This window comes from Arvicanthis niloticus, chromosome 1, assembly GCF_011762505.2.
Source record: "Arvicanthis niloticus isolate mArvNil1 chromosome 1, mArvNil1.pat.X, whole genome shotgun sequence".
NCBI classification, from domain to species: domain Eukaryota; kingdom Metazoa; phylum Chordata; class Mammalia; order Rodentia; family Muridae; genus Arvicanthis; species Arvicanthis niloticus.
The window spans coordinates 136,856,504-136,869,602 of record NC_047658.1 but is presented as its reverse complement, the minus strand read 5'-3'; the positions used below and the strand labels follow the sequence as shown (position 1 = coordinate 136,869,602).

The window sequence follows — 13,099 nt, the reverse complement described above, 5'->3', positions numbered from 1 at the left end:
TAAAATGATGTAGGACAAAATATACTTAAACTGAGTGCTTTAAAATATGAAATGGCTATATATATTTTATGATATAGTAAATAAAAATACCTGTCAGAAAAGTAAGACTGGGTTTCCCAGAGCCTTTTATGTTTGAAGGCTCAGAATTAGATGCTTTAAGCTCCCCTCAGAAGTACAGGTCAGGGATGGAAACAATCGTATCTATCCAGACTAGGTTGAGTGGTTCTGAGGAAGTCCCTGGAGTCACTAGAACCTGACCTACTTCCTACCTATCATGTATATCAAACGTTGACATTACAATTCATAACAGGAACAAGATTACAGTCATGAAGTAGCAATGAAAATAATGAATGGTTGGGGTTCAGCACAATGTGAGGAACTATATTCCAGGGTTTCAGCATTAGGAAGGTTGGGTACCACTGCTCTAGACTCACCTTCTTTATAATTCCATTACTATGACTTTCTCCATGAGTAGAAAAGATCAGCTTGAGGTAAGCTTAGCCGGCAATAAGTAACCCAGAGCAGACATCTAAAAGACACCTGCACTGGCTTTTTGCTGCTATTTGAAAGAGAAATGTCCTTTACAGGCTCCCATGTTTGAACACTTGGTCCCCAGCTGCTGCTGTTTGGGAGGTTATGAAACCTTTATGAGGTGGGAGTTCACTGAAGGAAGTAGGTCACTGGGGTTTGGCCCTGAGGTTAATAGCTTGTCCCTACTTCCTGGTTCTCAGGTGCTTCTGGCCTTACATCTGGAGATGTGAGCAAGCAGTTGTCACACACGTTCATATTGCTGTGGCTTCCCTCTCCAGGATGGACTATGGACCCTCAAATCATGATCTAAGCTGCTTCTTGTCTGGTGTTTGGGGAACTGCGTTGAGAAAAGCGACCAATACACTCTTCTTTTCTGTCATTGCTCAATAACCAATGCAATGTCACTACTATTTACAAAGAAAGCATCTGTACTGTGATAGATATTTTCAGTAATAAGAATGATTTCTAGCTCATGTTGCAGATGCATATAGGTTATCTACAAACATTGGGCCATTTTACCTAAGGGATACAAGGACTCCCTAATCTAAGTGAGACTAGAAGCAATTCCCGTGGATATTGGGAGAGAATTGAATTTATCAACTCAAGCTGAGATAGTGAAGGAGGTGAGAAAAAAAATGCAAACTGTGCTCACTCAGAGTTCTGTTCACTTCTCTGTTGTGGTGGGGGAATTCGTTGTCTATAAAACAAAACTCCCATACGTGTCTAGCTTCAGAATTACTCTTCCCTTTTCACTTAAAAAAAAAAAAACTTTATTAATTGAACGTTTCATACATGCATACAATAGATAGGCCCAGGTGATCCTATGTGACCTTGCCCCCCAAGATATCCCTAATTGGTGAATAAAGATGCTGACAGCCAATAGCTGAGCAGAAGAGGCATAGGTGGAGTATAGGGTTCCCAGGCATGGGTCAGCCATACATCCTTAAAGAAAACTCATGCCAATTAAATGTTTGCCATGTTTCATCTGGGCTGCTCTGACTCCAATTAGCCAACCCACATGGTCATTATTTTAAGATTCTTATGCCTTGGCAGCCTCTTCTCTCTCCAGCTGCTGTTACTATCAGGTCTTTCTAGTTTGTTTCTTCCTTAACCTCTGGTAGCACTTGTTATTTCAGATTCTCTTCCAGGACATGCACTGCTCAGCTATCTCACTGCTCCTAACTCTCCAGTTTTGGATGTTGTTCTTGTTGCTGTTTTTACCAACTCCTTACATTAGCTTGGGCTTCAAGAGTCAAGGGTCAATCCAGTGCCATAACCACTGTGGTCTCCTTCAAGAAGATTTGCATTTAAAAGGAACTCAATGGTCAACTCAGAGGAACTTTCTGGAATGTCTCTTTTTTTTTTTTTCAGTGGAAGCCTCCGTACCGGTCAGGATTACTGTTCTCCACCAGCCTTAGGCAGCCAGAACACAATGTCTTTGGCTTTTGGTTTAGAGTCTTATAAAGTTCCAACTCAGTCTTCTAAGGCAGCACCAATCTGGTGCTGTCCCTGGGCTGGAGACTGTTGGCTGAAAAACTGCTAGTTACCAGCTCGTGATCAGATGAGGATTAATATTTGAGTCTAAAAACTTAGAGAATTTATAAGAATTATTTTGTCATTTTGGCTCCCCCCCCCCGTTATTGAAATGTGCTGTATTTGTTGTATGTTATAAAACTGTGGGAGAAGACTGAGATGATAATAAAACAGCTGCTGCACAAGGATGAGAACCTGTTTGATCCCCAGCATCTGTGTAAAAAGCTGGGTGCAGTAGCACATGCTTGGGGATGAATGTATCCCTGGGCTCAGTGGACAGCCTCAGATCATAATGGGAGGCTTTGTGTGGAGAAAACAAGCCATATGGCTCCTGAGGAATGGCACCTGAGGCTGATATCTGTATTCAACACACATGCAGAGTCATGTACCTTGGTCACACATGAACATATATGTACATGCACATACATACACACATACACACACATGCATGTACACACACATGCACACACACTCATGCACACATGCACCCCTACACATCCTCACACATATACATATACACACCCCTGCACATACATGTAGAATAAAATAAGATATGAATAAAAGTTGGGACTACTATGTTCTTGTGTTTTTTCATTACATACAGACCTCTCGGTTACTATGTAGCCCCAGCTAATCTCAAACTAGAAATCCTCCTGCTTCAGCTTCCCAAGCCTGGTACAGGCATGTATCACTATACTTGGCTTCCTATTTCAGTTTTAAAGAACTCATTTGCAGTGTATGTTATGAAAGTATCAACAACACACATGTAACACACACACACACACAGACATGCACACACAAACCCGGTTCTTGCCCAGAGTACGGGAAACATGGTTCTTAAGATTTAAGGACTTGTTCCAACCTTTTTCCACTTTCAATTTCCTTTTTATCCAAGAAATTTTTATGCAATTTTGAGTGTGTATGTGTGTGTGTGAGTGTGTGTGTGACAGGGCATGTGTATGTAACAGTGTGTGTGTGACTGTTTATGGGGGAGGATGTGTGTTTGACAGGGTGTATGTGAGTGTGTGTGTTTCAGTGTGTGTATGTGTGTGTAACACTGTGTGTGTATGACAGGGTGTGTGTGTGAGTGTATGACAGTGTGTGTATGTGTATGTAACTGTGTGTGTGACAGGGTATGTGTATGTGTATGTAACTGTGTGTGAGAGAGAGACAGGGTGTGTATATGTGTATGTGACTGTGTGAGTGTGAGAGACAGGGTGTGTGCGACAGGATATGACTCTCTCTCTGTCTCTGTGTGTGTGTGTGTGTGTGTGTGTGTGTGACTGTATTTGGGGAGGATGTATGTGTGGGAGTATGTGATGGCTATAGAAATTAAACATCTGCTGGTACTAAATAATAAATTTATTTAGAAGCAATTTTTGTGCATATATGTTAACATTTGTTAAAGATAAAAGAAAAATTTCATACTAGTGAGTTAGCTGTGTTTAAAATTATCAATTTTATGGTGAATGGTGGAGAACACCATTCACATAAATATACAGCACAAATTAGCAGAAGTATATTTAGGGGTACTTAAGAAAATATTGGAAATTCTGTCCTAATAGCAACCCAAAATTCATTGATAACTTTCTAATGAAACTCAAGTTAGCAATAAAAACACCTTTAAAAATAAGATTTCTAATGCAACTAATATAAAGCTATATGAATTTGAGACATGAGGAGGAAAAGTGGTAGAAAAATATTAAAAGTGTTTTTGCATAGGTATGTAGTGGCTCACACCTTTAATCCCAGCACTTATGAGGCAGAGGTCGGCAGATCTCTGTGAGATCCAGGTTGGCCAGGTTTACATGGTGATGTCCAAGACAGCCAGAGCTATGTAATGAGACCTTATCTTGAAAAAAAAATTTTTTTTGTAATTAAAATATTATGTTTCAATGAGATAATAAGACTTTGTAGGCACAATAAAAAAACACTGCAAATCATAACACACAATAGTCTGAATTGGACCCAGAGTGTTTCAGCAGCATCCCTGGAGTTGAGCTGTATAAGAGCATGCACAGTGTGAAGTGACTGTGCTGCCTGTTCAGAGCCCTGTTTTAATGAAGTCATGTGATAACATGAGTGAGAACTGACAAAAACACCTTGGATTTGTTACACGTGTATGTTGGAATTGTATTGGTCATTGCATGTTCAGATGCCATTTGCCAAGTTTTGTCTTTTTAATCTCCATTCATTTAAGCCACCCTTAGTTTAATAAGTTCTGCAGATCTAGACTCTGTAGCAGGTAACTGCTGTGGGACTCTGATTTGGCTCTGATTCGTGACTGGCCCAGCATGTGAACGAGAACTCATTTAATTCTTTGGATTATGACTGTCTCTTCCCTCGCATGGATAGTACTATTCAGATTGCTAGTTTTAATTAAGCTGTTTTGTCATAAAAAGGGTCAGGGTCACACATTTTAGAGTTAAACGGTCTGTTTTGTGTGACTTTGGGAAGTCACATGGGTTTTCAGAACCTCAGTTCCTTCATGGGCAAAATAAAGGCACTGTTCTCTGCCTTGGGCAAAGCTCATGATTGAGAAGGAATTGAGAGGGGATTCATCATAGTATTGTGCAATAGGATTTCCTGCAGTGATGTTGGCTGTCTGAAGTGTCCAATACTGTAGCCGTTATAGCTACAGTGCTTTAAATATGGCTACTAAGGCCTAACCTGAAATGGCCAAAGCAGGTCTGTCATGCTCACCTACAGATAGACTCAATGCCTACAAGTTTAATGAGCATTACAGAAACCCATAACAGACCAAAATCCAGGAGTAAGTACTGCCTTAGATGGGATATCTATTTCACTCCCTCTGACACTCAGGGAACATCACTGAAGAGGGGAAAGAAGGTACATAGAGGCAGAGGGTGGGGGGAAGATCAACAAACAGACATAGCCGGTGGTGCACTCAGGAACCCAACATAGCTTGGATATTTGCTCATATATGCCCCAGATTGGTCCCACCAACATTTCATTATGGATAAGAGGAATCCACAATGCTCCCTTCTGAGGGACTACTGGTGGGAGGCAATGGTTGCTGTGGAAAAGGGTGTCATTTTCTTCAGTGGTGTAACTACCGGTCAGTTGACCTTTAGTAAGTAACCTACACTCACGCTCCAGCAGACAATTCCAGCTAAGTTCAGTGAGCCCTACCCACACAAAGAAGAAGTGAAAATAGAGAGGGGACTTGTTGAAAAGAAAACGTCAGTGGGGAAGGAAAGGGAGTAAGAGTGGAGAAGAGGATGAAATGTCTAAAGTTCATGATATGTTCATATCTATGCATGTATAAAATTGTCAGGGACAAAAAAAGTAGAAAAAAATTACAATTTTATTAGGCATACACCAGATAACATTTTAGATATTGTACATATATCTATTGATGAAAGAAACATGGTTTCCATATATTTAAGCCTAGCTGCTAAAGCAGAACTAGAATTAGCCAACTTCTCGGGAACATACTGTATCACTCCTGATCCTTCAGCTCTTGAATGGCTTTTTGAAAGGAATGGTTAATAAGACACTTTTATGAACTGGCGATGGCTGCCCTCCCAGTACTTAGTAGGCAACAGAAGTTGTAATTCTCAGATGAGTAAATCTGTGCAGGAGCCAAGAAGGCTTCTAGAAAGAAAGGGACGGAGAGTTCTGTATCTTTGCTGAAGTCTCAGGACAACAATGGCCCAAGGAATTGTAGAAGAGAGAAGTTAAGACTCCTGACTCAGGTTCTTCATGAGGGTCTAGTGTAGAAGGGGCAAATGGTGCAGCTACTGAGAAGGCAGAAAGCCCCTCCTTCCCTGTCAGCCATGAAGGTTTAATGTGCTCTGTATGGGGATCTGCTCTAGCAAGGGGACCTTTGCACAGAGGCTATTAATACCTGAACGATGCAGAGATTCTACATGGCAGGACTAGAGAACTCTACACCACAGTGGTAGTGGTTAGTTATGGCATCTTCACGTGACGCTTGCCACTGGTCCCAGTACAAGACATATATGGCTGAAGAGGCAGGTGGGACTTCTTGTCCGTCACAGTTGTGTACATTCAACCCCTTACTCACTAAGCCTTCAGCATTGGCGCAAGTAGGCCCCTCTGGTGGACTAACTTAGCTCCCTGGGAGACTAGAGGAAGGCCTTAGATCCCCTGAAGCTGGAGTAACAAGTGATTGCGAGCTGCATGATACAGATGCTGGGAATTGAACTCAAATCCTCTGTAAGATGGCTCTCTTAACTACAGAGCCATTTCTCCAGCCTAATCATAATGGCTTTTCGTACACGTATACACTTTAAACATTGTATCTCCATTTCCCTGTGCAGGTACCCTCTCCTTATATTCATTTTTAAAGTCTAGAATCTATATCAAAAGAAATATAATCTGTGTCTGCACCATCTGAGTCAGGCTTAAAATGATGACCTCTGGTCTCATTCCTTCCCCTGAAAATGACAGTACTTCATTTTTCCTTAAGGCTAAATGGTACTCTGTTATGAACACATATCACTTTTTTTTCCCCATCGACTGGAACCTGGCTGATTCTGTAGCTTGGCTACTATGAAGCTTGGAGGGCAAGCCAAACTCCTTCAGCCCAGAAACAAACATCCCCTTAAAAAAACATAAACCAAATCAACTCAACCTAAAATCAGTGTGGGTTCCACTCACTGAAGACTGGACCTCGTTCTTCTTGGGGTAGGAAGTACCGAGGGTAGTCTCAAAGCCCTTCTAGGCTTGAAGCGCTTCACTGAAAACTGGCAGGCCACAGGCTCACACGGCTTGTAAGTCACTCACCTTTTTCTAGAATACAGCTTTCCCCAGAGCCTCTTTCTCTGGGCTATCACTGTGGCTGGGAAGACTAATGCAATGGTGCAGATCGGGATGAAAATATGAAGTGGCCACATTCTGGGGACTTTGTGTTCCATCCAACCTGGGTGAATGAGAGAACCAGAATCTCATCACAGGGTGGCCCTGAGACAGCCTGAGGTGGCTTCCTGAGTGGTTTCTACCCCATGGCAGTGAGGTTACACCTTCACTCCACATCTTTCCCAAGTAGAGGCTCTTTTCCTTTCACCTCTACCCAGCCTCTCCTTTGATCTCCATTTTCACCCATGAAAGAAGAAAAGGCTGAGAAATGTCCCCAAAGTTAGACAGCAGGTGATTCAGCTGAGATACGGGCCAGACTGTGTGAACCTTTGGTGGCTTTGTTGTCCCATCCACCCACCTATTCATCATCTTTCTTTCTTCTTTTTCCTCCCTCCCACCTCTCTGTCACTATCTCTACCTCCATTTCTGTTTTCTTCACCTCCTGGCTTTTCTCATTCAAGTAGAAAAGTCCCTTAGCTCGAAAATGTATTTTCTCCCTCACTGATAAAAACGCAAGAGCCTAGATTCTGCATTGTTAGTTATTCAATTTTAAGCATCAGATAGATCCTTTGGAAAAAGCAGAACATCCCAGGTAGGGGTGACATGATAAATCCAGCCACTGAGGTCTTGGTATGAATGACTGCAAGTGACCCCTTATCCTGTCTGGACCAACCAAGGTGCTGCCACTGACACATCCATTTAGTGAGGAGGTGATGAGAAGAGGAGTTTAGAGGCTGGGGAATACTTTGTAGGGCACTGGTTCCTTCAGGCTGGCCAGATGGAGAGAAGAGAGGGCTACAAGGATGTTCAAAACATGGCAAAGAATAGGCACACAAGTTACCCTGTGCCTATTTCTGAGACTGGAACTTTGCCTCATAGAGTAGTGGATATAGACTAAACCTAACTGCTATATCAGAAAAATCATACAAAACTATTCAGAATGTGGGGTTTGATCTGCTGGCTGCTCTGCTCCCGACCTTCCCTCTGCAGTGCATGGAACCATGGACTAGTCTGGCTAAGAAAGGATTAGATACCATATAATCCTGAGTCACTTTAGATCGGAGGAACCTCAGGGATGCTAATCTGTCTATTGTCATTGTTTCCAAGGAAGTAACACAGCCAGGGTTTTGAACCCAGATCTTTCTGACCCAAAGCTCAAGCCCCATAGGTATCATCTTTATCCAAGAGCATGTGAACACTAGAACCAAAAGGATAAAGGCCTGTTTGGTAGATGTAGGGGGAGGTGCTGATTCCATAACTGGTTCTTGATTGTGTCAATAAAGAAGGCAGAAGCTAATTGCTGGGTGAAGGGTAAAGGTGAGACGTCCTGGTCCCAAGAGGGGGAGGGGAAGGAGGAAGGGGAAGAGGAGGAGAAAGAGGTGGAGGGGGAGGAGGAGGGGGAGGAGGAGGGGGAGGAGGAGGAGGAAGAAGAGGAGACACGAGAAAAGAGAAAGAAGTTTGCAGCCATACACAATTGTGCTGTCTGACAAGTTCTAAATTAATAAAGCTGTCTAAGTGTTTTTCTTCCTCAGAGCAGAGGTGGGCAGAGATAGAGAGAGGCAGGGGCAGTAGCTGGTGGCTAGCTGGGAGGGGCTGGGAGCGCAATCGCAGCTCCTGGGAAAGGTACCAGCTGGCCATTGGCAAACTAAGCCAGGAGGAATGGGCTTTCCCTGATCTCCAGGTAAGTCAGGGGGCTCGGGCCTCCGCCTGGGCAAGGAGAGAACATATTTTTACAGTTACACGCAACAGGTAGAGGCATATTGCAAAACCCTAACTGTTCACGTAGTTTCTTTTCTACTAAATGCAGGTTGCAGGTAGTGCTGTGAGCCAGGCCCCTGTCTCAGCATCTTTGGGAACCCTTGTTCTGTCCAGGTATGATCATAGATCCATCCATGTATGTAATTTCTGCTCATCCCTGAACTTAAGTTTCCTTAGTTTGTACTTGGAGGACAAAGTTAGTACCTAAGCCACCACTAAGTCTGGTATGAGGCCCAGCATCACTGCATGAGAGGCATAAGTTGAAGTTCCTAGGCTGAACTATCTAGTCCACCTCACCACGGATCAGTAGTTACCATGTGGCAACCTGCTGGTTATTAATCTTACCTACTCCCTCCTTCCCAGTGCTAGGTTATTAGCTAGGCATATGGTCCTCAGAGGCTGCTTTTCGAGACCCCCTGAGTCAGCCCTTAGATGTAGCCTGTAGTATAAACTAAGTTCAGACCAAGAGTGGGTTCTCCAGATGTTGACTTTAGAGCATCAAAGGTCTCTCTTCTACCACTCTTTCCTCTCTGAAGACAGGGATATAGATTTGGCCATGACCCTGATTTGGCAGTTCAATAGGGTCAATATCCTGGAGAAGGGCAGAGTAACAAGATGTAAATAACCTGGGTCACTGAATGACTTATGGAAGGTAATCATTTAGCTGCTTGGAGCACTTTCTAAGTACTATGTAAAGGGGAATCCCCTGCTGCATTGAGTCATTGCATGTTTGAGAATCTTCATTATGACAGCATGGCCTACATATTCTTCTATATTATTTTAGGAGAACTGAATTCTCTTTAACAATGATAAGATACAAGATGGGAAAAATATCCATCCTCTCTTACCACAGTCCTGTGCACTCAGCAAGAAGCCAGGAGTCTTGCTGGAGGTGACAAAGTGGTCTTTCCCCCCACTAGTCAGTATTATATTTCATTTACTCATACAGTAACTTTTTAAACATATGTATCATCATTTACTGTAACTGTATACCTAAGAGCCCGAGTTCCCAGAAGGCTCTGTAGGATGTTCAAGTTCTAAAGCCAAGAGGCAGCAGAGGTAGCATTTGAAGTGGAAGTCTACTTTCAGGGTCCACATTCTTTTCTGCTCCTTGGCTTCAGAGGTCTCAGGAGGGCTTCACTCTTCTGTTAGCTCTACCAGGTACTTTACAGTTACTCCCACAATCTAGCCCAGTTACATATGCCAATGAAAATGTAGCCACTTGCCAAGGACAGCCTTGTTTCTGAAGGACAATGACCTGATGACTCCCTACCTGCTGGCCAAAATTTAGTATGTTCAGGCTCCTGTTCTAGAGTGGCAGGCATCCTCACATCTCCGGGACTCTCATTTCTACATTTGTTTTATTCACTGATTTCTGAGGTGGTTCACAGCAGTCAGCAGTGGGTGAGTAGCTCAGCTGATAAGAATGAGTAGAGACAGGATAGTAATAAATCAGCTAGACAATGCCTTTAGGAAGTAGGAGCAAGCACCCCTGGGAGGATGTGACTGTTTATCTGGTTGCTATTGTTTTGGGTCACAAATCAGGGTGTCACATCTGATCTGACTACACGGACTAGGCGCTGAAATGAGGGAGCTGGAGTTTTTTAAGGTTATGTCTCTAGCCCATCATGGAGGCACTTGCCATGGCCTGATCACTAGGCTTTCACTATGATCTGCATACAAAGAAGACTCACATGAACTATGAATACACACTGGAAGCTACTTGTCTTGGCCACCAGCTGAAGGAAGGCAAAAGAGCCTGTCTGAGTATGAGTGCAGCCATCTTTCAGATCCCACTTCCAAAGACTAACAGACAGGTTTGAGAGTTCAAGGTCTGAAAGAGAGGTATAGCAGGATATTGCTGCTTCTGGATGGATACTAGTATTTGTGGAAACAGCAAGGACTCTATACACCAGCACAGAGCAGGCTCGGAACCTCTGATCTGGACTCAGATTAAACAAAATGCATTTGAGGCTTTAAAAACAGCTCTGACTTCCAGTCAAGCCCCCTAGACTTTCCAGGATGTCTTGAAACATTCTCATCTGTTTGTTGATGAGACAGAAGACAAAGGGAGTTTTTAAACCAGACTTTGGGGTCATGGAAGTGCCATACCTGTCTAAACAATTATAGCCACAGGATGGCCCATCTGAGAGATGTGGCAGCTATTGCTAGTCTAATTAATACTGATGTTAACTCTGGGTCAAGAGCTTATGCTCACAGCACCCCATGACACAGTTGAGGCCCTCCTTTAAGGAGCACCAGAACACTGTCTAATGCCTGTGTGACCCAGTTCCAGGCCCGACTCCTGGCCCACCCTTAAGTCCACTTCGAAAACCCCACCACTGTCAATTCTGCTGCCCTCTTGCCTGGTGACAACCCACAAGTGCTCATTCATAACTGTCAGGAGATGAAAGATGAAAACAGGTATGTGGGCACTGCAGGTACTTTAACTGAAAGGATTTGGGTCCAAACCAGGTGTCTCAGCCCAGAGAGCAGAACAAATCTGACTCAGGCTCTCTGGTGGGTAAAGTCCACCACCTCATACACTGACAGGTGCTATTCTTTTATTAGCAGACATGTCCATGGTATAATCTATAGAGAAAGAGGGCTTCTCGGTGTTGGAGAAAAGGACACTAGAAAATCTTGGCCCTCCTAGGGACTATTTGGCTTCCTCTGTGAATTGCTGTTCTCTTGCCCAACCGCTGAGCTGGCTACCAGACAAATGGCCCTAAGACCAATGGGTCTATTGATACTCTGATGATGTACCCTGACCTGATATTGGCTGAGAATCCATAGAAGAAATGGACAGCTCAAACACACAGGTTGGTGGAGTATCCCAGAAGGAAAGATTGTTCTCTCAGAAACAATTGGCAGGATTCTGGCAACTGACCTTCACCAGGCTACTCATTTGGGGTCCACAAAAGTTCTGAGCTGCTCAGACCAAGGGACAGCCTCATGTGGGATGCCTCAGCCAGAGGCCAGGTTTGTGTTCAAGTAAATCCAAAACAGAGAGCCCTTTCCCAGGAAGGGTCCAAACAAGAGGTCAACACATCACAAAACAGTAAACTGACTTCACCAAGATGTAGCTTGCCAGGGAAGGATCAAAATAAAACAAAGCAAAACAACAAAAAGAAAAAAAAAAAAAAACAGTACTTGCTGTAGAGGCATATTTTTCCCACAAGTTGGGAGGAGCTAAGGTGGGAGGAGTAAGGAGAGGAAGAGGAGGAGGAAGGAGAGGAAGAGAATGAGGAAAAGGGGGAGCAGGGAGAAGCAGAGAGGTAGGTGCCATGGATGATCATGCATGTACCAAGAGCAGTCCTGGGTAACAACTTATATCTAGGTTAGTTAATTGGGAAACACCTCCAATTGTGTGGGCATCTTGTTAGTTGAGCATTGTCAAACATATAAAGCCTTTGATTAATCTTTAAGCAGATGGTCTGGGCTCAGCCCAGCCTTGTGGAGACAGCATGGAAGATTGGCAGAGCCATCTCCCACGCTGGTGTCTCATGGGTGGCAGGGCCGGTGTCTCTGGCTGCCTGAGTGGGCAGCCTGAGCCGAGTGGCGTGCTGCTGCCACTGCTCATGGCCTCAGGCCTAGCCTAGTCGGGAACATAGCATAACACAAGACAGATCGGTGCCACCGTTTTAAATATCTCCTGCAACAACTTGCTAGTTTTTCCAGAGTGGATACTGCTCAGATAGTAGCTTTAAAAGCTCCTCCAGATCCTTTTGTCCTCCATGCCCCCTGATTTGGCCTCTTCCGATCAATGGGGTAATCCTGACAATTACCTAGCTTATAACCAAAGCCTATTAATTAATACCTAAAACTTTAGGCATTGCTTGAAAACTTTATTGTGCATATCGACCTCCAAGTTGTGGCCAGGTAAAAAGAACAAACAGAACATAAAAAGAAACCCTAACAAAACTCTCATTAGAGTCCAGTGAAGGGTAGATAGGCCTCCTTTCTTTGCTTTGCCTTGGACCTGTAACACCCCATATAGGGAAGGATTTACTCCCTATGAGATTATATTTGGAAGACATCTCCCACTGTCTCCCAGATTCAGAGAGCAGCAGTTGGCAGAACTATCTGAGTATTTCTCCCTCAAGTCACTATAGACCCTCAGTCTTGGACTATCTGAGAGACCCATGTGACCTCCAAGTCCACCACCAGTTTCTACTTGTCCGAGTCTGATGATACCAAATCAAGAGGCTACCCTAAAGGGCACTGAAAACAACTTGGACAGGACCCTACACCTGATTCTTTCTACTCCTATGGCTGTGAAGATAACTGGCATTACAATGTGGACTCACTGCATCCAGGTCAAGAAAGCAGAAGCTACAGACACTGCTGCCAAATGGACTATCTCCTGGACTATGACCCACCAAAATTAAGGTTTCACTGGGCCCCAAAGAAGTTTCCATTGTAAAAATTA

General features: G+C 43.7%; 1 protein-coding gene across 1 annotated transcript in view; it reads right to left on the bottom strand.

Moving 5' to 3' along the window:
• Positions 1-13,099, bottom strand: part of Pdcd1lg2 (programmed cell death 1 ligand 2) — a 41,320-nt gene that overhangs the window by 5,549 nt on the left and 22,672 nt on the right. The window contains exon 4 of the mRNA XM_034485858.2: positions 6,838-6,973. Within this exon, the coding sequence (XP_034341749.1) occupies positions 6,838-6,973 (136 nt within the window). The remainder of the gene's footprint in view (positions 1-6,837; positions 6,974-13,099) is intronic.